Source organism: Oryctolagus cuniculus, chromosome 17 (assembly GCF_051225735.1).
Source record: "Oryctolagus cuniculus isolate XC-2025 breed Fujian yellow rabbit chromosome 17, ASM5122573v1, whole genome shotgun sequence".
NCBI classification, from domain to species: Eukaryota; Metazoa; Chordata; class Mammalia; order Lagomorpha; family Leporidae; genus Oryctolagus; species Oryctolagus cuniculus.
The window spans coordinates 33,705,020-33,731,566 of record NC_142883.1 but is presented as its reverse complement, the minus strand read 5'-3'; the positions used below and the strand labels follow the sequence as shown (position 1 = coordinate 33,731,566).

Here is a 26,547-nt window from a genome sequence, read left to right as displayed (position 1 = left end):
AAAAATTTTTCTCCTTCTGTCCGGTTCCTGCCAAATGAGTTTTCTTCTCTGATATCAATCTAGTTCACAAGTAACTCCAGTCCTTAGCACTTCTTCCTTCTCCTCACTCTCTTCTGTTCGCTCATCAGCGTTTAGGATCCTGTGAGTCACCCTGGCAGACACCAGACAAGAGAATCCCATTGTGGGGGCCGTTGTCATGGAGAGAGGTCCAGGGACCATCTCTTGATGCTGAGACATGGGGTGAGAGTCCCATAGGTGTGTTTCAGACTGAAGAATGAGGCCTTTAATGTGGGGTGAGGGTGCAAGGGAAGTGGTGGTTGGCTATGTGACCAATACTGGGGTCTGAGCTTCGGTGACCTTTAATTTCAGGACACACCTTTCTCAACCTAAACAAACAGAGCCTCTTCATTGGGGAAGCATCCGTGAGCAGCGTCTGCGGCTGGCCGCCTTTGTTGTGGCTGGGAGAAGAGATGAGATAAACCCTGGGAGAGAGGGAGGAAGCCAAGGCTGGTAGGCAGCAAGAGCAGACAGACCCTGCTTCTGTCTTGTTAATCATTCAAGTTTGAAATTCTAGGAACGGGGGCCCTGATGCCTCCTACCACAGCCCCATGAATTGTAGCTCATCGGTTATGTTTTTTGTCCATACAAGATAGTGCCCCCAACCCCATCCCCCCAGCATATATAATCAATGGTATTCTAAAAGTTCATGGAACGTGTATTATAAAATAACTATGCATGGATTTCAAAATCTTTTCTACCAAAATAAAGTTATTTTTGATTCATGTTCCATGAACTTAAAAAAAAAAATTGATTTATTGGGTTTGGTGTTGTGGCATAGCAGGAAAAGCCACTTCCTATGACACCAGCATCTCATATGGACACCAGATCAAGTCTTGGCTGCTCCACTTCTCATCCAGCTTCCTGCTAATGTGCCTGGGAAAGCAGTGGAAATTGGCCCAAGTCCTTGGTCTGAGCCAGGTCGAAACCAGGAGCCAAGAACTCCATTGCAATCTTCCAAGTGGGTGGCAGGGTCTCCCGTACTTGGGACATCATCTGCTACCTCCCTGCATGTGCAGTAGCAGAAAGTTGGATTGGAATTGGAGAGTTAGAGAGAGTCTTCCATCTGCTGGTTCACTTGCCAAATCAGGCCAGAGCTGAGCTGATCCAAAGCCAGGAGCTTCTTCTAGGTCTCCCATGTGGATGCAGGGGTCCAAGGACTTGAACCATCCTCTATTGCTTTCCCAGGCCATAGCAGAGAGCTGGATCAGAAGTGGAGCAGCCAGGACTCGAAGTGGCACCCATATGGGATGCCAGCACTGTAGGCAGTGGTTTTACCCACTATGCCACAGCACCAGCCCCCACCCCCATCCATGAACTTTTTAAAGTATCCTCATATATCTGGAGGCAGCATGGTAGAATATACAGGGTACTGGGATTGAGTTTAGGAAACCTCAGTTGCCTTTAACTAGTGTGTAGCCACGGGCAGTCCATAACTTGAGTCTTACTTTTCTCATTTATAAAAAATTTGAAGCTCCCTTATAGGTATGAACCAGGCTCAACTGTTAAAAATTCACATCTCTTTTATAAACTGCATGGCAACTGGCTTCAGATCAAGTTGTATTTCTTCTTTCTCTCAATACTAAGGGTCTATGATATGCAAAACCCCACATTGGATTCTGCATGAGCTTGGTTTTTCTTCTGAGACTTTGCCACTGTGCTCATATTAGTTCCTGACACATTTGATTTCTACTCTGGTCAGCTGTCCTGCTCACCGGCACCCCTACCTCTCCAGGTGTTTCCTGGCTCAGGGAAGGACTGTTGGGGGCCTGTGTCAGCCATCCTCTACAAGTCCACTCCCTTCAGATGGCCTAAGCTTATATCTCAGTCTTTCCACCAACATTATTTTCCTCCATGGTTTTAAAAATCACGAAATGGAGCAGGAATCCACTTTACTTATGTAGATGGTTCAGCAGAACAAGCTCACCTTGACACTCCCCAAACTCCTGCCCTGATTCACTAGGAAACCCAGCCATCTCAAAGAGACAGCAGCCAGGTAATGTAAGGATGGGAAAGGGGTCCAGAGGTTCCCAAATCCAAGCCTAAATGATCACCGTTAGGATCTCCCTGCCTTCAATGTGAACTTCGGCTCTGTAACTACAGGGCAAGGTTACCAAACTGAACCTCGTTGGAGGCTGCTCTGGTGTTGGGAACTGGAAGCCGCAACTTCAGGCCAATCTTATTTTTCCCAACCCCTGGCAGGGAAGCTTTACTTTATGGTGCTGGCGTGTTCTGCTGCCCGAGATAAAAGTCAGGCGGTTCTAAGTTCAAGTAAAGGAGGTTGCACTGGAGAAGACGATTATAAAATCTGAAAAGAGGAAATGGGGAGAAGGATGCCTTTGATGCCTGGCCAATGTTCCTGATTACAAAGGCAAAATTGTGGCCGGCAGTAAAGTTACCTGTCCAAGGCCCAGGTGAAGGTCTGTACCTGGAATCAGAGAGCTAAGATTATTGCCGCAGAGGGTGGGGGGAGGAGAGTGGCTGGGAAACAGGAGACAGCAGAGAATTGCTTGCAAAAGTACACACCCCAAGAGCAGCCGATGCTGTGGATAAAGGGAGATCAGCATTAAGTTTGGGGCTCAGCGAGCCCTGGAATGCCCTTTGTGAGGAGGTAATGAGATCACATAGCTTCCTGCATGGGAAGGAGGCAGGCTGAGAACTGGAAGAGCTTGTTCAGTGGGGTTTGGAGGGCTGAGAACAGGAGGGAAGTGACCGTGGATAATGAGCTGTCCCAGACTGCGCCTTGTGGAACGCTGGCATTGAGGCTCTGGTGATTGCCTAGAGAGGAAGGAGTCAGAAAGGGCCCTGTCCCTTCCAGGAATAAGGAGGGGTTTATTATTACAGATGCAGTAATAGCAGCCACCATTTACTGAGCACTTGCTGAGAGTCAGGCGCTATGTGGGCAATTACAGCCAGCACCTCCAGTCTACACCATAATCAGATGAGGCTGCGAAAGGTTAAGTAACTTGCCCAAGGTTACACAGGTCAGGGGTGGGAAAGAGGGAACAATATAGCACAGTCCTCCATAGGCAAGCTCACAGAGGTGTAAAATGTATGTGCGAAGCCAGATCCTGAGTCAGGATGACCTAGGCTGGGAGAGTGAGTTCCCCTTAATTTGCCCCTTGTGGCTGCCTCGGAGATGGGGGTGTCCCAACTGCTGGCCTCTCAAGAAGATGTAGACTCACCACCCTCTCCCCAAATCCCAAAATCACTTTCTCTTGATTGTCTCGTGTCACCAGGAGGACATGTTGGATCATCCCCCACGACAACGATGGGAGACCTGGCAGCCCGAGTGGGCAAGGACATTTGGATGTGCCTTCTCCTAGGGAGCCCTCTTCCCAGCTGAAAATCCCCTGGAGAGGAGGGCAGAGACAGTCCCTGGTGACCCCCACAGAAGACAGACACTGCCGCGTTAGGAGATAAACAGAGGCCTGGCTGGAACGGCTGTTTTGTCGTTGTTGTTGCTTTTAATCTGAGAACACTTGAAAAATACTTGCTGTAAAACAATCAAACCATACAAAAGTGTAGTGAATATGGTTCTCAAACATGACTGCACAAAAAATACCATGTGACTTTCCTCTTAAAAACGACGTGTATTATTTATTTATTTGAAAGAGTGACGGGGTGGGGGGAGAGAAGGAGAGAGGGAGCTGGAGATCCGTCTGCTGGTTCACTCCCCAGATGAAAGCAGGGCAGTCTGGGACGGGGACAGGAGCCAGCCCTCGGATATGGGAAGCAATGTCGCAGGCCACAGCACTGGCCCCCCTTGGTTTTCTTTCTATCAATCTGACGTCAAGACCCTGTCCCACTAGGTGGGCAGGTATTTATTTTCAAGGGAGCGTCCCCTCACAGAGCAGCATAAAAGTCCTAAGTATCCAAGGGAGCCCTCTGATACTTGTTCTGGACACTACAAAGATGTCCCTTGTCCAAACACAAGTGTCTCCTGGAGTCCCTGGGACCCTCATCTCTGCCAGCTCCTGGCCTCCTAGAACCCAACACCCACTTATTCTCGTCCCCAGGAGCGCCGCCTGCAGACACCCCCTGCTCAGCTCGCGGCTCCCACGACACACTCGTCCGAGCCTTCAGGACGTTCGCGCTTCCTCAGTGGCCCAGCGTCTCACCAAAGCCAGGAAGGGGCAGGCTGTAAGCAGCATTTGCTTTTGGCAGATGCCCTGAGACAGGGAAAGAGCAGGTGAGGCAGCCTTCTTGGAAATGAAGGAGGGAAACAACACACAACAGAATATGTTAAACAGCTCTCGTTCCCATTCTTCCACCGTGGCGAAAGACAAACTCGGTGTCTCCCTGTGTTACCCTGTGATTGAGTGTTGGATGCTAAGGCCCTCTCTGTACGCTCTCCCAGAGCAACCGTTAGCAGGATTTGGGTGTGCGGGCTGCTGTCTTAATGGCTGACTAGCGGTTATCTGATTGCAGACCTTCTATTTTTCATCAACAAACATTGAGTATCTAGCTTGCACCCCCCACCGAAGCGGCAGGACAGACTCGGTGGTAGCCTGGAGGGGAGAGGCACGGAGGCAGACACTTCAGTAGGCTTTGACTGGCCAGCAGCAAGAACCAAAAGTGTTTAGGGAAATGAAAGAAGTAATTTCTGGAGCATGAGACATTAGGGGTGAAGAGGAATGGGAAGGCAATGGCAGGGCCTCTGGAGCTGCGTTTAAGCGTGCACGCTTCACTGCAGGAGCTCTGGGGACCCTGCTCAGAGACTCTTGCAGAAGAGTAGCATGCTCCACTGAGTGTCTTGGAGCACTTTGGCTGCAATATATGGTAGTGAGATCTAGTTAAGAGGGCGTTTCAGTCAATCAGGATAGCGACGAGGGTGGCCTGTAATAGAGTAGCCACAGGAGAATGGAGGAAACAGGACAAAGAAAAGAAGTATCTAGGAGGTAGGATTGTCAGAATTTGGAGACTGGTTGGATAATAGTGGATAGTAAGTGGTTCCAGTCCCCAAGACAGGGAACACTGAAGGAGCAGGTTTGGGGGTCAGAATGGTGAGCTCATGTTGAACATGATAAGTCTGAGGGGTTTCATTTAAGGATCGCGAGGTAAAAATGTCCAGGGAGCGGGGCTGTTGCACATTGGAGGGGGCGTCAAAGGTTGGTAGAACATGGAGTTGAATTTATTTTGATGCAAAATGTATATGAAGTCCATGCATTATTTTTACATAACATGCATTTCCATGAACCTTTTGAGAATCTCTCATGTGGATTTGGGGCACAAGACTGGGCTGTGCGTGTGTAATCCGCAACTTCTGTGTGGAAACCAAGGCCATGGGGTCAGCTGGGGTCACCAGAGACAGCATGAAGAGTAAAGAGCGGAGGGATGGGGACAGAGGCCTGGGGGTACCCATGAGCATTCCGGGAACTTGTATTTGGACCCTTTTGCTTTAGGAGCACACAATTAGTAAGAATGAGTTGAAGAACGGCATCATGTTTTCAAAATCTAATGTAAATTGTTCTTAATTTCTTTTTTTTTTAATTTTTAAAAATTACTTTAGGTTACTAGGCAGGCGCTGCGGCTCACTAGGCTAATCCTCCGCCTAGCGGCGCCGGCACACCGGGTTCTAGTCCCGGTCGGGGCGCCGGATTCTGTCCCGGTTGCCCCTCTTCCAGGCCAGCTCTCTGCTGTGGCCAGGGAGTGCAGTGGAGGATGGCCCAGGTGCTTGGGCCCTGCACCCCATGGGAGACCAGGAGAAGCACCTGGCTCCTGGCTCCTGCCATCGGATCAGCGCGGTGCGCCGGCTGCAGCACGCCGGCCGCGGCGGCCATTGGAGGGTGAACCAACGGCAAAGGAAGACCTTTCTCTCTGTCTCTCTCTCTCACTGTCCACTCTACCTGTCAAAAAATAAAAAAAAAAAAAAATTACTTTAGGTTACTATTTCTTTCTATTTCTTCTGACCAGGGGATGGAAGATATCTCTCTTTCTGTGCCTCTCACTGTCTCTCTCTCACACACACACCTCTACCTTTCAAATAAATAGATCCTTTCAAAGAGTAGTTTCTACCCATAGTGGTGTTATGAGGATAAAAACAGCTAATATGTGGGCTGGCTCTGTGGCGTAGCCGGTTAAGCCGCCACCTTTGATGCTGGTATCCCATATGGATACAAATTCGAGTCCTGGCTGCTCTACTTCCAATCCAGCTCCCTGCTAATGGCCTGGGAAAGCAGGGGAAGATGGCCCAAGTCCTTGGGCCCCTGCACCCACATGGGAGACCTAGAAGAAGCTCCTGGTTCCTGGCTTCAGTCTGGCCTAGCCCTGGAACCATCAGGTGGACAATTTCTCTCTCTGTCTCTCCCTCTCTCTGTAACTCTGCCTTTCAAATAAGTAAAATAAATCTTTAAAAAAAAAAAAAAAAAAAGAGTTAATACACCAAAGTGTCTGGAACAGTCCCTGACCCATGGTATTTACTCCATAGAGATAAGCTGGTGTTATCTTCATCCTTGGTACTATTAGCATAGACAACATAGGGTTGACTGTGTTCATGTGAAGTCCATGACAGCTCTAATCTTGTGTGGTCTTCACTTTTCTGAGTGTAGGTGGTGACGGTAGCACCTTCCTTGTAGTGAGATAACAGAGATAACATCCAGGGCCCTAGCCTGCAGGAGGCTCCTTAGTGGGTTAATTTCCTGCCATTCCTCCTTCCAGTAGTTGTTTGTTCCTAACCAGGCTGGAGTGGTGACGCTGAGACCAGGTTTTCACCTTCCGCCGTGTCAGAGGAATTCTACAGGATGGCATCACTCTGTGGATGCTGGTTCCCGGGAGGGCCCGGGGGCAGGGTGGTGGTCATCTGTTCTCAAGTCCCTCTGTAGAGACTGCTGTGTCATGACAGCCTTTCCTTCCTTTAACTAAAACATCCACATCCGAGTGGAACAACCTAGGAGTAAAGGTTTACTTCAGCCTACAGTGTGCAGGTTCCCAGTCCAACACTGGCGGCCCTGTTGGTTGAGGCACCTGGGGAGGCAGGAGGATGGTGAGGGACAACCTCCCGGGCAGCAGGAAGCAGGGAGAGACGGGAAGCACCGTCCCTCTCTGCAGAGGGTTCCACCCCAACCTTTTCCAGTCACTCCCCAAAGGCCCTACCTTCAGACACTGTAATTGGATGAAGCCTCTGCTCTTAGACCATCAATCACTAATTCGTTAACCGTTACCACAAGACTTTGGGGTTAAAGTCCGTATGAATTGGGGGAGCCAGATCCTATTCAATCCGTAACACTGCTCTGCGCCCAAGTGACTTTCCCCCTCTCCCAGTGACCTCCGGTCAGTGAGAGGTGTCCTGGAGTCATCATGGGGAAAGCTTGACCTTGGGGTACTCGTGGGCAGGTCAAAAAGCAAAGCATGGGTTTCTGTCTGAAATTTGTATTTCTTGAAGGCCAGTCTCACATCTTTGTTCTGTTGGAGGAGCTGACCAGTCATGAGGGAATCCGTTTCAGATGCAAATCTGGTGGGCCTGGCTCCCAGGCCTCACCCTTGCTGGCCTTCCCCTTTCATGCTCACAGTCTGACTTAACCCCCTGCCTCCATGCTGCGGCACAGGTGGCTTCCTCAGCCGGGCCCCTGCCTTCCCACCCTGACCCCTTTTGTTGGTGCCCTGAGTGAACACCTCTGAGGAAGTGGTCAAGTCACTTCTTGTGAAAAGCTCTCTCCTTCCACTCTGGGATTATTAGTGCCCCCCCCCCCCCCCGTGTGTCCTCTCACAGACCCTTGCCCAGGCTGCGTCACAGCATCACAGTACCCTGCGATTGCATGTTTGTCTTCCCAGCTGCCTGTCTGCCTCGGCACTGACGGCCCAGGACATGTACAGTGTTGTACACTGCCTGGCCCCAAGGGGGCCTGCGGTGTTGGCAGAATTAAAAATCGAACAGATGCCTGTGGGGTAGGTGGACAGTGCAAACAGCTCCAGCCTCATGACCCAGCCTTTTTTCTAGGGCCTGAGGGGCATCACGTTTCTCCCATCCTGAAAACCACCAGAGTAGTAATCCTTACCTTCAGAGACAGGGAGTGGAACTGCTTCTCAGCTCAGCACCTCTGACCCAGAGATTCTTATCCACAAGGATACAATGTAAAGCAAGGTGGGACATATCTACAGAGAACCTGCTGGGCTCCAGGGGCTGCAGTGAGGCAGAGAGAATAGCCTGAGAGTGTCTCTGGAAAGTGACTGTGCTTTTAAATCCGTCATCAACATTATCATCTTCTTAAACATCTTCATGAGTTCAAGGTCCTCTCTGGTTCCTCGGTTGGTTCTTTCTGGAATCTTTCAGACTGCAGTAGCCGTGGAGAGGGAAGGGTGGGCAGCTTCCTAGCAGGAACCCCCTTGCCAGGAAACACTGGGTTTCAACCATATGGGATCCCTGGCCTATGGGATGAACCAAGAGCAAATAATTCATACTTTGTTCTCATAGTGCTTGATTCTTTCAAAAGCAGTTTTATTTATTATTTGAAAGGCAGAGAGAGAGAGAGAGAGAGAGAGAGAGAGATCTTCTGTCTGCCCAGAATAGCCAGGGCTGAGCCAGGCTGAAGCCCAGAACCCAGAATTCCATCCTGCTCTCCCATATGGATGACAGAAACCCAAGTTCTTGGGCCATCGTCACCTGCTGCCTCTCAGGCATAATAGCAAGAAGCACATTGGGAAGCAGGGAGCCAGGATCTGAACTGGCACTCCCCTATGGCACGGCATGGGGCAGATGCAGGGGAGCATAGTGAAAGAAGAGAGGCAGTGCGGAGTGAAAAGACCCAAGCCCTGCGAGAGATGGGAATGCACAGGGCAGCAGCTGCTGGAGTTTGCTGAGGAAGCAGAAGTCCCTGCAGCACCCAGTGTTGCCCTTGGGGACCAAGGACCGAAGCAGGCTTCTGAAGGGACTGGTAGAGGAACATGTGGATGTTCTCTTGGCCTGCAGGTTTTGGAGTAGGTAGAAGGCTGTGGAGGGGAGACAGGCTGCGCCTGGAGAGGCACCCTGTGTTGTTGGAGCTGCTTTGCAGCAGGCTCTTCATTCAGGGCCCCTCTGGGACACCTTCTTGCATCCTTGGCCCCAGTCCCCCTGCAAGGACAGCTGGTGGTAGCTTCCCATCAGCCATCCTGTTATAAGGCTCCCCTCATAGTACCCAGAAACATGCCTGGTGCCTGCCTGCAACCGTGTGGAATTGTGTGGTTCCTACCACTCACTGCTGCTCCCTAGAGTCTCCCTAACCCAAGTCTGTCTGTCTCTCCCTGCAGTCCCACCCCCTGTACCTGTGCAATGCCAGTGATGACGACAATCTGGAGCCTGGATTCATCAGCATCGTCAAGCTGGAGAGCCCCCGCCGGGCCCCTCGCCCCTGCCTGTCGCTGGCCAGCAAGGTAGATCCACACTTGACCTTCACACGCCCTGAATTTCACCCAGCTCCCAGTTGTGAGGGGCTCTGTCCTCCTTGTCTCCTAAGAGTGAGGTGCCTGACTCCCTCAGGGTCACCCGACCCACGCTGGGTCTGAGGGGTGCTTTCGCCATCAACCAGCACTAGCACAACTTTCTGACTTTCATCCTGGCAGGTGCCTCACCCCCACCTTCCCCCATCACCTGAGTTCCTAAGCCCCGGCCCTGCCCAGCACCAGACCAAAGTGGGGCAGCGGATGACTTCTTCCATCTTCCAGAAGCATTTCCTGAGCTCTGTGTGAGAACAGCAGAGACGGAGCCACTGCCCTGTGCGCTGAGTGTGTGTGCGGAGGGTGGTTAGATGGCATGGGCACTAGCAGGTGTCCTTAGCGGAGAGGATCCTGCTTCCAGGGAGAGTGAGAGAAGGGAGTGGACCCCCAGCCTTGGTCCAAATCCCTGGGGGTTTCCTGATCATCAGGGAAGCCTCAAGGAAGCAGCCTGGGTTCTTTTTCTTTTTAATTTTGTCTTTTTTTTAAGATTTTATTTATTTGAGAGGCAGAGTTACAGACAGAGGTAGACTCCCCAGATAGTCACAACGGCCAGAGCCGCAGTCATCTGAAGCCAGGAGCCAGGTATTTCTTCCCAGTCTCCCACGCGGGTGCAGGGGCCCAAGCACCTGAGCCATCGCCACAGCAGAGAGCTGGATTAGAAGAGGAGCAGCCGGACTTGAACCGATGCCCATATGGGATGCCGGCGCCGCAGGCAGAGGATTAACCTACTGTGCCCCGGCACCAGCCCCAGCCTGGGTTCTTCCCTCTTTGAGTGTCAGAGATGTGGGCCAGTTCTGAACTGGTGGGTGTGGCATCTCCACAATGCTGGGAGGGTCCCAGTGGCAGAGAATTTTGTGAGGGCGAAGCTGTCCTGCTTCTGGTGATGGTCGCTTGCCCCGATTTGTGCAGTTTGGATCAGTGTTGTTCATTCAGTACTTTGCTACACAGCTGCTCAGCATCTGCTTTGCGTTAGGCAGCGTGAGGGGGACGTGTTAGAGAGAGATGGGGAAGGAGGGTTCAGAGAAGCTCACTGCTCTGTTGCTTTTTCTTCTCCTTACCTATTCAGAGGTAATATGTGCTTGTTTACTCTGGACACTACAGAAAGGTGTAAGTAGGCTTTTAGAACCGCCCAGAGGTTCTGCTGCCGTGTCAGAGCAGCGCCTGCTTTCACACACGCACGGGTCCTGGCATCCCCTGCAGGCCTGAGACATGCTCACAGACACTGTGAAGCAAGAAGCGTGCTCAGTGCCCTTCTGTCGGGCCTTTGTTCTGTCGTCATAAAATGGGACTTTTATGCCCTATCCCATGATTATTATGAAGATGACAATAATGTATGTCAAGCGCCTAGTAATGCCTGAGCTAAAACAAACACCATAACAAAAACACGGATGGGGTTTAGAACAGTACCTTGGCTGCTGCCCTGTAACCATGGCCCTCGCTTCTTCCTCTGCATTCCCTCCTTGCCTGACTCCTCCCATCATCACTCTCTGGAAATTGCTCTCTAGTGGCTTCTTCTTTTTTATTTATTTATTTTTTTAAGATTTTATTCATTTATTTGAAAGGCAGAGTTACAGAGAGAGGGAGAAACAGAGAGAGGTCTTCTATCCACTGGTTCACTTCCCAAATGGCCACAGCCACTGTAGCTGAGCTGAACAGAAGCCAGGAGCCAGGAGCTTCTTCCAGGTCTTCCATGTAGGTATAGGGGCCCAAACACTTGGCCATCTTGTACTGCTTTCCCAGACTATAGCAGAGAGCTAGATCAGAAGAGGAGCAACCAGGACTCGAATCAGCACCGTATAGGATGCTGGCACTGCAGGCAGACTTAGCCCACTAACCACAGTGCTGGCCCCACTAGTGGTTTCTTTTAAAAATATTACTTATTTTATTTTCATTTTATTTGAAAGGCAGAGAGACAGAGACAGGTACAATCTGGGGAGAGAGTGTCCACCTGCTGGTTTACTCCCCAAATGCCCACAATAGCCCAGGACTGGCCCAGGCTGAAGACAGGAGCCTGAAACTCCATCCAGGTCTCCCACGCAGGTGTCAGGGACCCAGGTCCTTGAGCCATCAACTGCTGCCTCCCAGGGTCCCCCTTAGTAGGAAGCTGGATTGAAAACAGAGGAGCTGGAATTCCAACCAGGCACTCTGATATGGGATGTGGGCATCTCAAGCATTGTCTTAAGCGCTATGCCAGTGCCCACTTTGATGTGGGGTGTGGGCATCTGAAGTAGCAGCTCAGCCCGCTAGTGCCACACTCCTGCCCCCGTGTATGTGTTTAATATGGCTCATGGGCAGGGTCAGAGACAGGTGAGGTCTTTGCGGAGGAAGGATTTGGAAACCACCATCCTCAATCAGCTCTGCTCTGGCTCTTCCTCTTGGTCCCAGTGGTACCATCACCACTGACCAAACTGGGGCTTTCAGACCAGACAGCCCTGTATTTAAAGGACAGCTCCTGCTGTCTCTATGTGACCTGGGTGCGTTAGTTCCCCTCTCTGGGCCTCTGTCTCCTCGTCTGTCAAAGGGGACAAGTAATAGGACTTTTAAGTAGTTATGAGGGTTTAATGAGACAGTACAGACGGAAGCCAGTAGCTCTCTGCCAAGCATTTAGGAATCACTCAATAAATCGTTGCAGTTATCGTTACTGTCATCATCATTGGCACCAACCCATGCGTTTAGATTAAACAAGGTTGGGATTTTTTGTGTGTTTGTTTTTTCTTCCCTTTCTTTTGTTATATCTTGTTCTTCTCTCAAACCCAGTAATTCTGGACTCTTCCATTCTTGTCACCACGCCCACCACCCTCGATCCAGTCACCCAGATCAGTTTCTGTTTCTTTATTAGCAGCTCCAAGCCATCCTTGTGATTTGCCAGGCCTTTATCGCCTCATGCCTGGCCTAGCCCAGTGGCCTTTTGCCTGGCAGGCGCGAGATCTGGTGGGGGCAAGCCCTGCTTGGTCGTTCAGCAGAGGCGTTCTGGAGACTCAGGTCCTGGGTGGGAATCCTGCCTCTGCTGCCTTTAGCTGGTGGCCCTGGACAAGTTGTTCAGCCTCTCCGAGCTTCAGTTTCCTCAACTCAGAAGTGGAGCTGGGTGAGTGCCTTGTAGGATCATGAAGAGTAGATGAAGCCATGTGTGCAAAGCACTTAGTTGATGTAATAATAACTGATACTTAAAGAACATTTCTATGTGCTAGGTACTACTGTAAGTGCTGTACACAGATTCATTTATGTACTCCTCCCCACGACTCTATGAAGTTGAACTCTGATGAAGGCTGCCAGAATCTTGCTTTTCATTCCTAGAACTCTGGTCACAGAGTCAGATTGTTATCCCAGCATACAGAAAGGGAAACTGAGGCACAGAGGAGTTAACTGATTTGTCCAAAGTCTCAAAGCTGGTAAGTTGGTACCAGAGCCAGGATTCAAACCCAGGCAGTCTGGGCAGAGTGGCTTTCCTTCCTCCTCTCTCTTAAAAATTTTCACCTGTTCCACTTGAAAGGAAGAGGGGGAGAGAGACAGGGCCATCTTCTATCTACTGGTTCAACTCCTCATGTGTTTGCAAGGCTGGGTCAGGCCAAAGCCAGGAGCCAGGAACTCAGTCTGGGTCTCCCAGGTGGGTGGCAGGGACCCAGTGACTTGAGCCATCACCTGCTACCTCTCAGGGTGCACATCAGCAGGGAGCTGGGATGGGTAACAGAGCTGGGACTCAAACCGGGCACTCCTGTAGGGGATGCAGTGGTCCCAAGTGGCACCTACCTGCTATGTCAAACGCTAGCCCCTTTCTCCTTTCTTTCCGATCCTTGCCACCTTGTACCTTCCCCTGCCTTGCTCTCCGGCCCAGGTAGATCCGTCTTCTTGTACTGAATCTTTCCTGGCAGGCCCAGCCCAGCCAGCCCGGGGAAGAGCAGGAATCCCTCCCTCCTGGCACACCTCCAGCAGCTGGGGTCTCTGCGCAGGCTTTCAGCACCAGGCTCTGCCAAGGCTAGATTTCACGGAGGTGACTCGGAGGATGCGGCGACTGAGGGGCCTTCCTACCCCTACCCTCCTCCCGCCTCACTTGTATCGGCTTTGTGTGTTGAAGATTGATGTCAGGTTTTGTGGGAGGCTAATAGTGGCGGGAAGGACATTTTGAAGTGACAAAGGTTTGAAAACTACTAGACTGTTCTGTTCATTGTGTTGTATAATACTGTTGTCAGCGTTATAATTTTATGTACATGTGTGCCTTATCTCCACGCCTAGTTTATGAGCTGTTCTGGAGAGTCTGGCCTTCCCTGGCTTGGGGCCCTGTGCACAGTAGGTGCATAGTCAATTTTAATGAGCAGGAGACAGACAGAGACTTGTGTGGCATGGAGAGGGAACTCTAAGGCCCAGAGAGGTGCAGCAGCTGACCAGTGAGCCCAGCGAGTAAGGGACAGGATACCAGCTGGCTCTCCCTGCTCTGGCTCCCACTGCACTCCCTCTCTGGCTGCTGTTGCTCACAGCCACTGGCAGCCTTGTCCACTGGCCCCAGGGCTGACCCACTCTGAAGCTTCCAAGAGGTCTCTGCGTTGTCTTTCCAAAGCTGAGGCTTCCTGTCTTGAGGGAATGCACGCACACACGCACACACACAAACACACACACACACACACACACACACCTGCTGACCAGCCTCTAGTTCCCCCAGAAGCCCTTTCTTCTTCCTGCTGCCCCTTTTCTTGGGTGCAGGTGAACAGGAAGCACGGATGGCCCCTCATCAGGCTGCCATCTGGCCCCTAATCTTTTCTTTCCTAGAACTCTGGACACAGGAACCCACTGCCTGCAAGTCCTGTTTGTTTTCCCCTGTTGGCCAACTCTCTGGGCTCTTTGATCACTTTTACAGCTTTGTAATTATGGGCTGTGATGGGCTGGGGTGTTTGAATGGCACGGTAATTGCATTCTACTGTTCCTACCCCAATTCTTCAAAGAGAAGAGGGTGGGGAAGTAAGAAAGTCTCCGAAGCAGTAAGCCTTTCCCTTCGCCATGCTCTTCCAGGCCCGGCTGGCCCAGGGTCTCGTTCTGGGGTGGGAACCCTGAGGACTTGGGAGTCCCAGTTCCATGGCAACTGGGTCACCTCTCCTAGCCCTGGACCAAGTCCCTGGAGCAGGAGACAGCTAGTACAATCCCCTCCCAGGAACTGCTTGTCTGCTGGCGCTGCTCCTGAGCCCTTGCTTGGAGGACGCAGAAGGTGGGAGGGGCCTGCAGGCAGTCACCAAAGGCGGGGTGGGCTTCCTGGGAGCCAGTGGGTGGGAAGATGGAAGCTGTGACCTCTTGATATCTTCAGCAGTTCCATTCTGAGGCCCATGAATTTCCAGTCAGCCTGGCGAGCCTGGACCCAGGCTGGGCTTGGGTGCCAGTAGAGGGTCTGGCCCATCTCCCAAGGAAAGGGGGTGAAGGAACAGGGAAGCTACCATCCGATCAAAATGGGGCCCCACTTGAGTGTCTCCACCACCCAGCCATGGCTCTCCTGCCTGCAGGCAGTGGGTTCAGAGGGGGCCCCTGGCCCCTGCCGCTGCCTGAGGAGTGGGGAGCAGGGAGTGGGAGCCAGGAGCTGCTCCCAGCCTGCCTGGCAGGAGACCTGCCTTAACAGGCTCTCCCTGGGAGGGCAAGCCGAGATCAAAGCCTGAGAGTCTGAGTAAGTCCCAGCACTGGCTCCTCTTCCTGCCACCACTACTTGCAGAAGGATTAACCCCTTCCCTGCAGGGGCCCCAGCAGTATGAGAGTGGTAGCCTGATGCCATTATAAGATGAACCTCTGCTCCAGGGGGGGAGCAGGAGCATGGCAGTGGTGGGCTAGGAGACCCAGCACCAAGGCCTGGACAAGCTGCTGACTCCCCCTCGTGCCTCCACCCAACCCTTGGCTGCTGTGCTCACCCTCCTGCCTTCCCCTGGTTTGCTCTCTGCTCTGCTTGGTTGGTGAATTCTGCTTTGTGAGCCTACTCCTGGGGCCCGCGCGGGGATCATGCACACGGCTGCAAGGTGGTCTCCTTGTGGGAACAGCCCCACCCTGCTCGAGCCTCTAATGGCACCCAACGGGAGAGGATGGAGGGCGGAGTCCTGGACAGGAGCCCCTCTGACTCCTTGAATGGAGCTAGAAAAAGGTTGGCAGGGAAAGAGGGAGATGGGCTGTGACAGGACTTTATCACAGAGGCCTGAGGGGAGAGTCGAGTCCCAGGATCTTGGCACTTTGCCTGAGCTGGGGGCTACCCTGCAGGCCCCTGTTGTCCGGCTGGGCTACACCCTCTCTGCACCCCTCCCAAGGGTGCTGGTCGCTCCCTACCTTTGTCCTCACCCCGCCTGGTGAAGGCAGACTGAGCGGGAGGGCAGGGGCTGTCTTGTTTGTCCTAGGCCCTAGAGCCAGGCCCACCACCAGGCACCCAGTAGGTCCTGGAGAAGAGTTTGCTCCATTACAGAAGGGCAGACTGAAAGCTGTCCCGTGAAGGCAGTGGTTCCCGGGTGGGCTCACGGGGCAGGGTAGGGCAGTCCCATGGGTCCCTTGCCTATATAAACGTGACTGGGCAGTGTGTGCAGAAAACTGAGAGGGGGCGAGGCTGGGCCATAGATGGCCTGCGTCCTTCTGTGACCCCGGCCAAATCCCTGCCCCGTGTCCCCACAGGCCCGGATGGCAGGTGAGCGAGGAGCCAGTGCTGTCCTCTTTGACATCACCGAGGACCGAGCTGCTGCTGAGCAGGTACCCAGGGACAGTGGGGAGTTGGAGGCAGGGGCTGGATGGAGGAGGATGAAGCTGCTGGGGGGAGGGGAAGTCACAGCAGCCCGTGTGGGCTCCTTGCCCCTGCAGCTGCAGCAGCCGCTGGGGCTGACTTGGCCGGTGGTGTTGATCTGGGGTCACGATGCCGAGAAGCTGATGGAGTTTGTGTACAAGAACCAGAAGGCCCACGTGAGGATTGAGCTGAAGGAGCCCCCGGCCTGGGTAAGCAGAGAAGACCCCCAGACCCCACTCAGCTCTTGCTCTCACCCCCACTTGGTCCTGGGACTACTCTGCCAAAAGTCCTTAAACTCCTGAGCTGAAAGAGACACTAGAAAGCGAAAGCCATGTAGTCCAATGGCACCCATCACCCCTGCGTGAGTGTCTGCCCCTCTCTGGACCTCATTTGCAGAATGAACAGATTGGACCAGATGCATTCTGAAGTCCTTTTCAGCTTTGTGGTTTCATGGCTCGGAGTAGCAGAGTCAGAATGGCCCCTGGCCAGTTTGATCCCTGGTGGGCAGGAAGCCTCCCCCTCTCTGCTCTCCTCCTGAGGGTGCTGGTTGCTCCCTACTCTGTCCTCACCCCACCTGGTGAAGGCAGACTGAGCAGGTGGGCTGGGGCTGTGTCTTGTTTTGTCCTACGCCTAGAGCCAGGCCCATCCCCAGGCACCCAGTAAGCCCTGGGTAAGAGTTTGTTGCATTACAAAAGGGCAGCAGCTCCTCGCTGGTGGACAGATCCCTTTCCCGGCTTGCCTTCACCTGGGTTTTCAGGTCGTGGTTCCCATAGTGGACACCTGGATGACCCTCTCCCACGAGGACCATGGGCAGAGGGGGACCGCATCTCGGGTAGCAGACATGGGAACTCCAGGCTCCTTATGGATCTCCAGGGCTCCTTCCAGAACCATGACCCTTTCCCTCTCTGCTCACTTCCCCAGCCAGACTACGATGTGTGGATCCTCCTGACGGTGGTGGGCACCATCTTTGTGGTCATCCTGGCCTCAGTGCTGCGGATCCGGTGCCGCCCCCGCCACAGCAGGCCGGTGAGCAGTGCGGGCTCCCTGGAGAGGCTGGTGTGCGGACTGGTGTGGGAGGGTGGGGAGTGGGCAGGAGAATGTGTGGAAGGCAGATGCCCTTATGCCCATGAGATGGGTCACGTGTACACACCCCAGCATCTGTCTTTGTTGAGCTCCAGCAGCCTCCCTCCATTTGTTCTTTTGTTCATGCATTCATTCATTCATCAAACCAAGCTCCTGTTAGGTGTCAGGCACTGCTGAGGATAGTGCATGAACAAAATGACAAAGAACCAGATAACAAATCAAATACTAAGTAAAAATATGTGACAGTCTAGGTGGGGGTTTATGCTGTGGAGAAAAATAAAATAGCAAAGCGGAGAGAGAATGCAGTGGGCCCAGGGCTAGTTTTTGAAAGCAAGTCCAGGGAAGGCCACGCTGAGATGATGTGATAAAGGCTGTAAGCAGGCGAGGGCGTGATCTGTGCAGGGATCCGGAGGAAAGTGACCGAAAAAGAGAGAAGAGCCAGTGCCAAGGCCTTGAGGCAGAAGTGAGCCTGGCGGGTCGGAGCAACAGTACGAAGGCTGTGTGGTGGAAACATAGCAGGCGAGACGGTACTGCAGCAGGCGAAGTCAGGGAGTGCATGGAGCCCGGCTGTATTGGGTTGTTCAGGCCATTGTCAGAACTTTGGTCTTCCTCTGGGTGAAGTGGGAACCATCGGAGGGCTTTAAGCAGAAGAGGGGCCATGATCTGACTTGAGTTTTAACATGATCCCTCCTGCCGCCATGTGGAGGAGAGACCACAGGGAGGCAAGACTAGAAATGGAATCCACATGGCAGCAGTGGGGGCTAGGATTAGGGAGACAGAGGGAAGAGGATGAGGAATAGTTCGATTCTGGGTATATTTGGAAGGTGAAGCCTAGGCTTACTAATGGCGCGATTACTAACGGGGAATCAGAGAGAGAGGAATCAAGGTTTCTGGCCTGAGCAACTAGAATGCAATTGCCGGCCAGTGCCGCGGCTCACTAGGCTAATCCTCCACCTGCGGTGCCGGCACACCGAGTTCTAGTCCCGGTCGGGGTGCCAGATTCTGTCCCGGTTGCTCCTCTTCCAGGCCAGCTCTCTGCTGTGGCCCAGGAGGGCAGTGGAGGATGGCTCAAGTGCTTGGGCCCTAAACCCGCTTGGGAGACCAGGAGAAGCACCTGGCACCTGCCTTCGGATCAGTGCGATGTGCTGGCCGCAGCTGCCATTGGAGGGTGAACCAACGGCAAAGGAAGACCTTTCTCTCTGTCTCTGTCTCTCACTGTCCACTCTGCCTGTCAAAAAAAAAAAAAGAATGCAATTGCCATTTCCTGAGATGGAGAAGGCTGGGGGGTGGGCACAGGTAGGTGGTTGGGGTGGTCAGTGGGATTAGGAGTTGAAGTTGGGCCGGGTAAGGTTGGAAGTGCCTGCAGAGGTGTCAGGCAGCAGGTTTCTCTCCTTGGTCATCTGGGAGGAAATGGTCAGTGACAGGAGCAAGGGCTGGCCAGAGCCACGCTTGAGCTTTGAAAGGACAGCTTCCTGGGTTGACTGGCCACGTGATCTAGTTGGACGACTGGGACCTGAGACCAAGCTGGGACCCGTGGTGGGGGAAGATAACCCCTTGCCCCATTCCAAGCCCTACTCCTCTTCCCCAGGATCCCCTTCAACAGCGAACAGCCTGGGCCATCAGCCAGCTGGCCACCAGGAGGTACCGGGCCAGCTGCAAGAGGGCCCGGGCCGAGTGGCCAGACGCCAGTAGCAGCTGCAGCTCAGCCCCGGTGTGTGCCATCTGCCTGGAGGAGTTCTCTGAGGGACAGGTATGGCAGGCATGTGGTTCACGGTGCAGAGCAGGCTGAGAAGGGAGACGACCCACTGCCATGGGGGTGGACAGGCCTGGGGCTGGCAGAGGCGCCCTGGCTGTTATCTGTGTCCAGTGTGTCCTGTGTGGAGCAGAGGTAGGGGATTGCCCTGAGGTTTGGTTACTTTCTCTGGCTTTCTTGAGAGACAGCCCTGCTGTTTGTTGGGAGGGGACCAGTGCCAGAACGTGTTTAGATGCATTATCTCCTGTTAGCCCCAGGGCTCTGAAGGGTGGGGGTAGATTCCAGTTTTTATCCTCACCTTACAGCAGAAAACTGTTAAGCAACATGCCCAGGGTCATAACATCACTAAAGCTCACACGGTTCTATCCTGTGGTGAGGTCTTTTGCAAGGGGATGATAGCACGAAGGAGAGCCAGAGGGAGTGGAGTGGGGGAGGGGGAGGGTGGAGTCCTGGTTTCCGGCCACTCCTGTGGCTACTGAAACATTTGGTTTGGACCCCCGTGTTTTCTCCAGGAGCTACGAGTCATTTCCTGCCTCCATGAATTCCACCGTACGTGCGTGGACCCCTGGCTGCATCAGCACCGGACTTGCCCCCTCTGCATGTTCAACATCGTAGGTAGGAGGTGGACCAGGTACTCCCCCACGTGCCTGCGGATGGGTCTAGAATGTGGCTTCCCCCTGGGAGAGGGTTCCTGTCCCGAAGCTGGGAGAAAGCAGATGGCCACAGTCGCTCCCGCTGGGCGCTGCTCAAGGAGGCCTGGTCTGAGGGGAAGGGGCAGTCGCACTGTAGCCATCTTCATAATTTTAAAAGTTATTTGTATTTTATGACTTTGTTGATTCTAAACCTGGGGGATTTGTATATTTATTATTTGAATTTTCTGGTAATAAAATATCCTATTCTAACAAAAATCAGTATATTCTGACGATTTTCTAAAAGATGAAAGTGGAATGAGTATCTCGAGGAAAGAAAACCTTTCTCTAGTTCACCCAAAGAGGCAAAGTGGGCAGAGAGCCGGCCTGGGGGGAGCGAGAAGTCACAGGGCACAGGCAGGTGCGGGATGGCTCGTGGCAGAGTCTAATAGCTTGATGACAGCCACGCCTTCCTGAATGTGTTCTCCATAGGGTTTTGGAGTCAAACACCTGTGCTCTTGGTTCTTTTTTCCAGAGGGAGATTCATTTTCCCAGTCCCTGGGACCCTCTCGATCTTACCAGGAACCGGGCCGGAGACTCCACCTCATTCGCCAGCATCCCGGCCATGCCCACTACCACCTCCCTGCTGCCTACCTGTTGGGCCCTTCCCGGAGTGCAGGGGCTCGGCCCCCACGACCTCGTCCCTGTCTTCCATCGCAGGAGCCAGGCACGGGCCCTCGGCACCAACATCCCCGGGCTCCAGGCGAACAGCAGTGCCCGACAGGGGCCCAGCACCCCTACACACAGGGCTGGGGGCCGAGCCGCCTCCGATGTAGCTCACAGCACCCCACTGCTGGCCCAGGGCCCCTGCGCCGGGCCAGGCCTCATGACAGCAGTGGGTCTGGAGAAAGCAACTGCACCGAATGTAGTGGCTACCTGGCAGATGGGCCGGCCAGTGACTCCAGCTCGGGGCCCTGTCACGGCTCATCCAGTGACTCAGTGGTCAACTGCACGGACGTCAGCCTGCAGGGCATCCACGGGAGCAGCTCCACCTTCCGCAGCTCCCTGAGCAGTGACTTTGACCCCCTGGTGTACTGCAGCCCTGAAGCGCATCCCCATGGGGAGGAGGTGCAGCCCGGCGTGACCTCCCGGCCCCGTTCCTTGGACTCGGTGGTGCCCACAGGGGAGACCCAGGTCTCCAGCCACGTCCACTACCACCGCCACCGGCACCACCACTACAAAAAGCGGTTCCAGTGGCATGGCAGGAAGCTTGGGCCAGAAACTGGGGCACCCCAGTCCAGGCCTGCAGTCCCTCGGACACAGCCCCAGCCAGAGCCGCCGTCTCCCGATCCGCAAGTCACCAGGTCCAACCCAGCAGCCCCTTCAGGACAGCTCCCCAACTCACAGCGGTCCAAGGCCCTCCTGGAGCCAGCCCCCGGCCCTGTAGAAGCCTCCAGCCACAGCCCCAGCCTCAGCAGTCTTTATGACTTGCAGAAATCCAGCCTCCCTGGCCGGCACCCACAGCGGAGACGGCGGGGCTGCCCCTCGGAGCCTCCACCAGCCTCTCGGGCCCAGGACTTGACTGTGCACCCAGCTTGCCAGATGTTCCCCCCTTTCAACCCCAGCCTGGCATACCCTTGGCCCCCAGAGGCCCACCCACTGATCTTCAGACCTCCAGCCCTGGACCGGAGGCTGCTACCGGAAGCCCCAGGCCCCTGTTACTCAAGTTCACAGCCAGTGTGGTTGTGTCTGACTCCACGCCGGCTCCTAGGACCGCACCCACCTGGGGAGGGGCCTTCTGAGTGGAGTTCTGACACCCCAGGGGGCAGGCCATGCCCTTACCCACACTGCCAGGTGCTGCCAGCCCAGCCTGGTGAGTTTCCAGGGGAAGTGGGTGTGGTGGGGAGACGAGAGGAGAGCTGGATGTCGCGAGATGGGAAGCCAGCCAGCAAGGGGTTGATGGAAGCTAAGAACAGCTGGCACAGCAGAGGCCATGGGCTGGAGTCCTGGGGCCTTGCTCTTTCAGTTGCCAGCCCACAGGGAGGCCCCGAGGGAGGCACTGGCATGGCTGAAGCATCAGCAAGGGGTGCTTAGAGGTTTGGGGCAGTAGCTCGAACATCAGTGTTTTGGAGCGCTGCCAGTGGTCATAGCTCAATATTAGCTCCAAATACAAAGAAGGCCAAGAAGTGTTCCCTGGGGAGAGCATGATCTGACAGGAGAAATAATTACAGGTAACCATAATACCAGGCCAAGTGAGATGATCTATGTGCGCGATGAACAAGAATAGAAATCAGAGGCCGTTCCCCGCAGTCCCATGGGCCCCTAGATCTTCTCCTCTCACCCTGTGGGGAAAGAACAACTGGAGCTTCCCTTCCCAGCACCCTCACAGACAAGGCCAACCACCCCTCTGTGGGGACTCAGCACATCCCTGCTACTGGTGACAATGTCAATTCTCAGCTTTAACTTGGTAGCTGTTGGCCCCAGACAAGGGCACTTCAAAAAGTTTGTGGAAAAGCAGAATTAAGAGATGTTTATTTGGGTGGCAAAACACTTGAAATCCACGTGTAGCTTTTTCACACCATGCATTTAGCAGGAACGTTTTGAAGACCCCACATCCTCCCCTGCTTCCAAAGCCCCCCTCCCCACTCTCCCCCTTCTCCTCCCACAAGGGGGTGGCCCACAGCTCTTTGAATGCAGCCATTGCTAGGCAACCCCCTTCCACCTAGGGAGGGTACCCAGAGAGCCTGAAGCATAGGCCTTCATGTCTAGGAATCCTACAGGCAGGACCTGAGAACCGCTGTCAATCATTCACTCAGTCATTCATTTCCTCTGTCCACCCTGTGTGCTTACCCTGTGCTAGATCCCACACCACAGCCAGACTCTGAGGACAGGGAACCTGCCCGCCAGGAAACCCCCAAGTCCGTGGGGAGACAGGCATGCCAACAGTCGCATTTAGCAGACAACTGCCCCACAGAGCGTGTGATGCAAGCTTGGGCTGTGTGTGTAGACCCTGTTGTGTGTGTGCTTTCAGTGTCGCCAGCACCAGATCTCCGTGACCTCCTTTGATTTTTCAAACTGAGACTAGTTTCAGTGGGTCCCTTTGATCAGTCCTCACACCTACTCAGTGCCAGGTGCTGTTCCTGTGTCTCTGCTGGCTCTGTCATTTTCTCCTTAAGTCCGGTACTGATGGCCGCTGCCGGTGTCCTAGCCACAGCCTGAAGATTCCTGCAGGAGACTCCTGGCTCCCCGGGCGCTATGTCAAGCTGCGACCTGCTCATTGAGGGTTGTGTCCCCAGCCCCACCCACGTGCCCCCCTGGTGCTTCCAGGGCCATCTGCCTTATGACAAGCTGTCCATAAATCTCCAGACGTTCTGTGTCATCCACAACAAGCAAAAATCCAACCTGGGGTGGCCTTCAAGGCTCCGGCAGCAGCCAGCCTCCAGCCTCCTTCCCCACCTCATTTTCTTTTTCTTTTTTTTCTTTTTTTCTTTTTTTTTTTTTTTTTTTTTGACAGGCAGAGCGGACAGTGAGAGAGAGAGACAGAGAGAAAGGTCTTTTTGCCGTTGGTTCACCCTCCAATGGCTGCCGCTGCCGGCGCGCTGCAGCCAGCGCACCGCGCTGATCTGAAGGCAGGAGCCAGGTGCTTCTCCTGGTCTCCCATGGGGTGCAGGGCCCAAGGACTTGGGCCATCCTCCACTGCACTCCCGGGCCACAGCAGAGAGCTGGCCTGGAAGAGGGGCAACCGGGACAGAATCTGGCACCCCGACCAGGACTAGAACCCAGTGTGCCGGCGCCGCTAGGTGGAGGATTAGCCTAGTGAGCCGCAGCGCCAGCTCCACCTCATTTTCTACTCTTTCCTTTCCCTTGCCCCACCTCATGCCGTAGCCAGACCGGGTAAACAATTCCTGTAGCTGGAACATCTGCAGCTTTCCCTGATCCCGCAGACCGACTCTGCAAGGCAGTTCACACATCCCCACTCCAGGAAGCCTTTCTGACTGCGGCACTTGGATGTGGCCCTCCCCTTCCTCTCTGTTCTCCTTGTGCCCCCGGTCCTGTCCCACGGCCACAATAACCATCTGCACGCCAGCCTTCTCTCCGGAAAAGCTGTCAGGTCCCTGCTTAGTCTTTCTGGTCTTCTATTTGGCTCCTGGTTGCAGGCCAGATTCACATTGAAAGCTTAATGAGTGCCGATCCCGTGAGTGAATGAAGAGTAAATACCAGGAACACACTGGGTGGTATGTTTCTTTTTCCCTCTTAGTTGTTTTCTCTCCCCGTGCCCCAACCAGGCCCCTCTCAGCTTTGAATCTAATCACTTGTCCAGACACGTGGCTTGCTCCGCCCTCCCCCCCCCCCCCCGTCCCCTCCCAGCACGCTGTCTTGCAGGTGGGAGACGAAGGAACTTAGCCTGACCCTCAATGACCTCTCTCTTCCTCAAACACAGGCGCAGAGGAGGAGCTGGAGGAGCTGTGTGAACAGGCTGTGTGAGACGAGCAAGCCTAGCTCCACCCAAGAGTGTGCTCTGCATGACTCGGGGGGCCCTACCTGGCTGGATCCTGTTCCTGAGAGAAGAACGGACCTCAGCAAACACCCCTCTTGGCCATAGTTCCTGGAGCCACTGGAAGAAGAATGGCAATGGTGGATGGCAGGAGGCGCTGTTTCCTGCTCCCAGCTCCACACCTTGTTTGCAGAACACATCTCCAGTGCAGCAAGTCTGTGTCCCGCCAGGCAACCAGCTGCTGCCTGTGTGCACGTGGGGGCTGGATCCCTTGAAGGCCCCTTTTCAGAGGGCCAGAGCTAGTTATGGGTAGCCAGGCATTCCGTTACAAAGGTGCTGCTCCATTCCCCAGCCCTCCCGACTCTCCCTTGCCCCAGGCCTCACGTTCACAGCGGCAGGCGGGTTCAGCTGAGTGCTTGACCCCGTCCCATCTCCTCCCTGGGGTGAGCAGCATTGGTGCAGCAGCATTGGTGCTGCCCAGTGAAGCTGCAGAATCAGCTCCATCACTCTCCTCCTCTGCAAAAGGACCCGGAGTAGCGAGGGGCTCTGCAGCTTCTCCAGGCACTGCCTTCCTTCCAGGCGTCTTGTCCTTCGGTTGTCAGACGCACAGTGTGAAGTCAGAGAGGAGGCTCTGGGAAGCCAGGCTGTAGAGTTCTGTCCCTGGAGTGGGCCAAGCACGTTGAAGAACCCACGATGGAACCTGCCGTCTCCAGACGCCTTTGTCAGTCCAGCAGCCCCAGTTCCTCTGGGGACTGGGGTGGGGGGGGGCATCGTGGGGAGGGAGTAACTCCTCCTGAAAGGGCTCCTGTCTGCACGTCTCACGTCTCTCAGCAGATGGACAGGAGGGAATTTCTCCCAGACTTCCTCCGAGAAGAGGGAGGATGGACTGAAGGTAGAGGCGGGAGGATTACAGCTGAGCAGGGACAGCAAAGAATTCTCTGGGACAAGTTTTGTCTTGGAGCAAGGATGAGGATCAGGGGAGAACAAAGGAAAAGCAAAGTGTAACTCTTGGGTTTGGAGGGCCCAGAGGCCTGCCTCCCCAGTAGAAGCCATACACGAGCCAGGGACCCACAGAAAGGGTGCACACGAGTGGGCATGGAGCAAGCAAGTCTGGCCTGGGCAGCCCGTGCCGAGTGGGCAAGGGCCAAGGGGCCTCCTTAGGGCGACATTCAGCCCCAGGGCATCCTGTTGCGGGCCCCTCAGGCATTATCCCATTTGGAATGTGAATGTGGGGGGCAAAGTGGGCACAGGACCCCTTTCTTCCCTCACAGTGAGTGGGAAGACAGCAGCTAAGCACCCACATGGGTATTTATATCTGAACCAGACAGAAAGATGCTTGAATCAGGCAACTATGTTGAGAAATGTATTTATTTGCTAATATATTTATCCATAAATGCAATCTGGTCTTGTGGTTTTGTTTTGTCGTTACTGTCACGCAGGGTAACTGCTTCATTTCTGTCTACACCGTAAAAAATTCCATCAGAGGCTACCCTCATTTAGGAGAGTTTAGGGTAGAATGGGGGGCATGGCAACAAGAACTGGTTTGTAAAGCCCCTAAAAGCATAGCATAAAGGTGAGAGAAAGCAGAAAGCATGCCTGGATTGTCATCTTGGCTCAGTTAATTTGTATTCCAGTGACGTTGTGACCTTTAGCAAATAACGTTCTGCCTCACTTCCACGGGCCTGCTACACAGAGTTGTTGCTGGGCTGACATGAAGGAGCAAGTGAAACATGTCCCCAAGTGGAAAGTTACTATTATTGAGAGAGAATAAATCTAAACTCCAGTCTCAGAGTCCATCTGAGCACAGCGTGGGAGCAGCAACCAAAACTGGGCCTGCCTTGTCCATTAGGAGGCCAAGCTAGGCCAGGACAGCAGCACCTGAAGCCATTTATCTGCCCAAGGGCCAGTCCCGATACACACAGCCCGACAGCGGTTCCCAGGGCCAGGACCACCCTCGCCTCTTCCTCCCGCTCCATCTCCTCTTCTGCTCCGAGAAAGCTTTGGTAGGGGTGGTGGCCGTCTGGAGCCCAGTGTCGAACCTGCGTGCAAAGCATTTGTTTTCCTATAGTTTAGTGGAATGAGAAGAGAAAGGCGCCAGGTCTCCCTACACGTGTTCCTTACTAGCTGCACAACGTATAAACGACCAGCTGGAATGATCAAGCGTACCCCTGGTCTTTAAGAAGAAAAGTGCGTTTTTCGCGCGTGGGCCCGCAGGCCAGCGTTCCTGGGGACGCGAGAGGAACCCCTGGGGCGCCGTGACAGTTGGGGGCCGGGGGCATCTTGCACTTGTTTTCGGTCTCTGCAGAGACAACCCAGAGGGAGACATTGGGCTCGCTGCCCAAGCGCTCCTTACAGCGCAGGGCAAAAACGGACCTCGGCTATCCCCGCGGGA

At 54.0% G+C, this 26,547-nt stretch overlaps 1 protein-coding gene across 4 annotated transcripts in view; it reads left to right on the top strand.

The window, feature by feature from the left end:
* RNF43 (ring finger protein 43) overlaps positions 1-25,554 on the top strand; it is a 66,763-nt gene extending 41,209 nt beyond the window's left edge. For 2 of the 4 annotated variants that reach the window (XM_002719265.6, XM_051824781.2), the window contains exons 3-10: positions 9,283-9,405; positions 16,090-16,164; positions 16,273-16,404; positions 17,117-17,221; positions 18,867-19,028; positions 19,544-19,646; positions 20,196-21,533; positions 24,102-25,554. In XM_002719265.6, coding sequence (XP_002719311.1) covers positions 9,283-9,405; positions 16,090-16,164; positions 16,273-16,404; positions 17,117-17,221; positions 18,867-19,028; positions 19,544-19,646; positions 20,196-21,533; positions 24,102-24,145 — 2,082 coding nt within the window. In that variant the 3' untranslated portion in view covers positions 24,146-25,554. Of the gene's footprint in view, positions 1-9,282; positions 9,406-16,089; positions 16,165-16,272; positions 16,405-17,116; positions 17,222-18,866; positions 19,029-19,543; positions 19,663-20,195; positions 21,534-24,101 lie in introns of those variants that run through there. The other 2 variants (XM_089317231.1, XM_089317232.1) reach the window with 2 other exon arrangements.
* Positions 25,555-26,547: the final 993 nt, after the last annotated feature.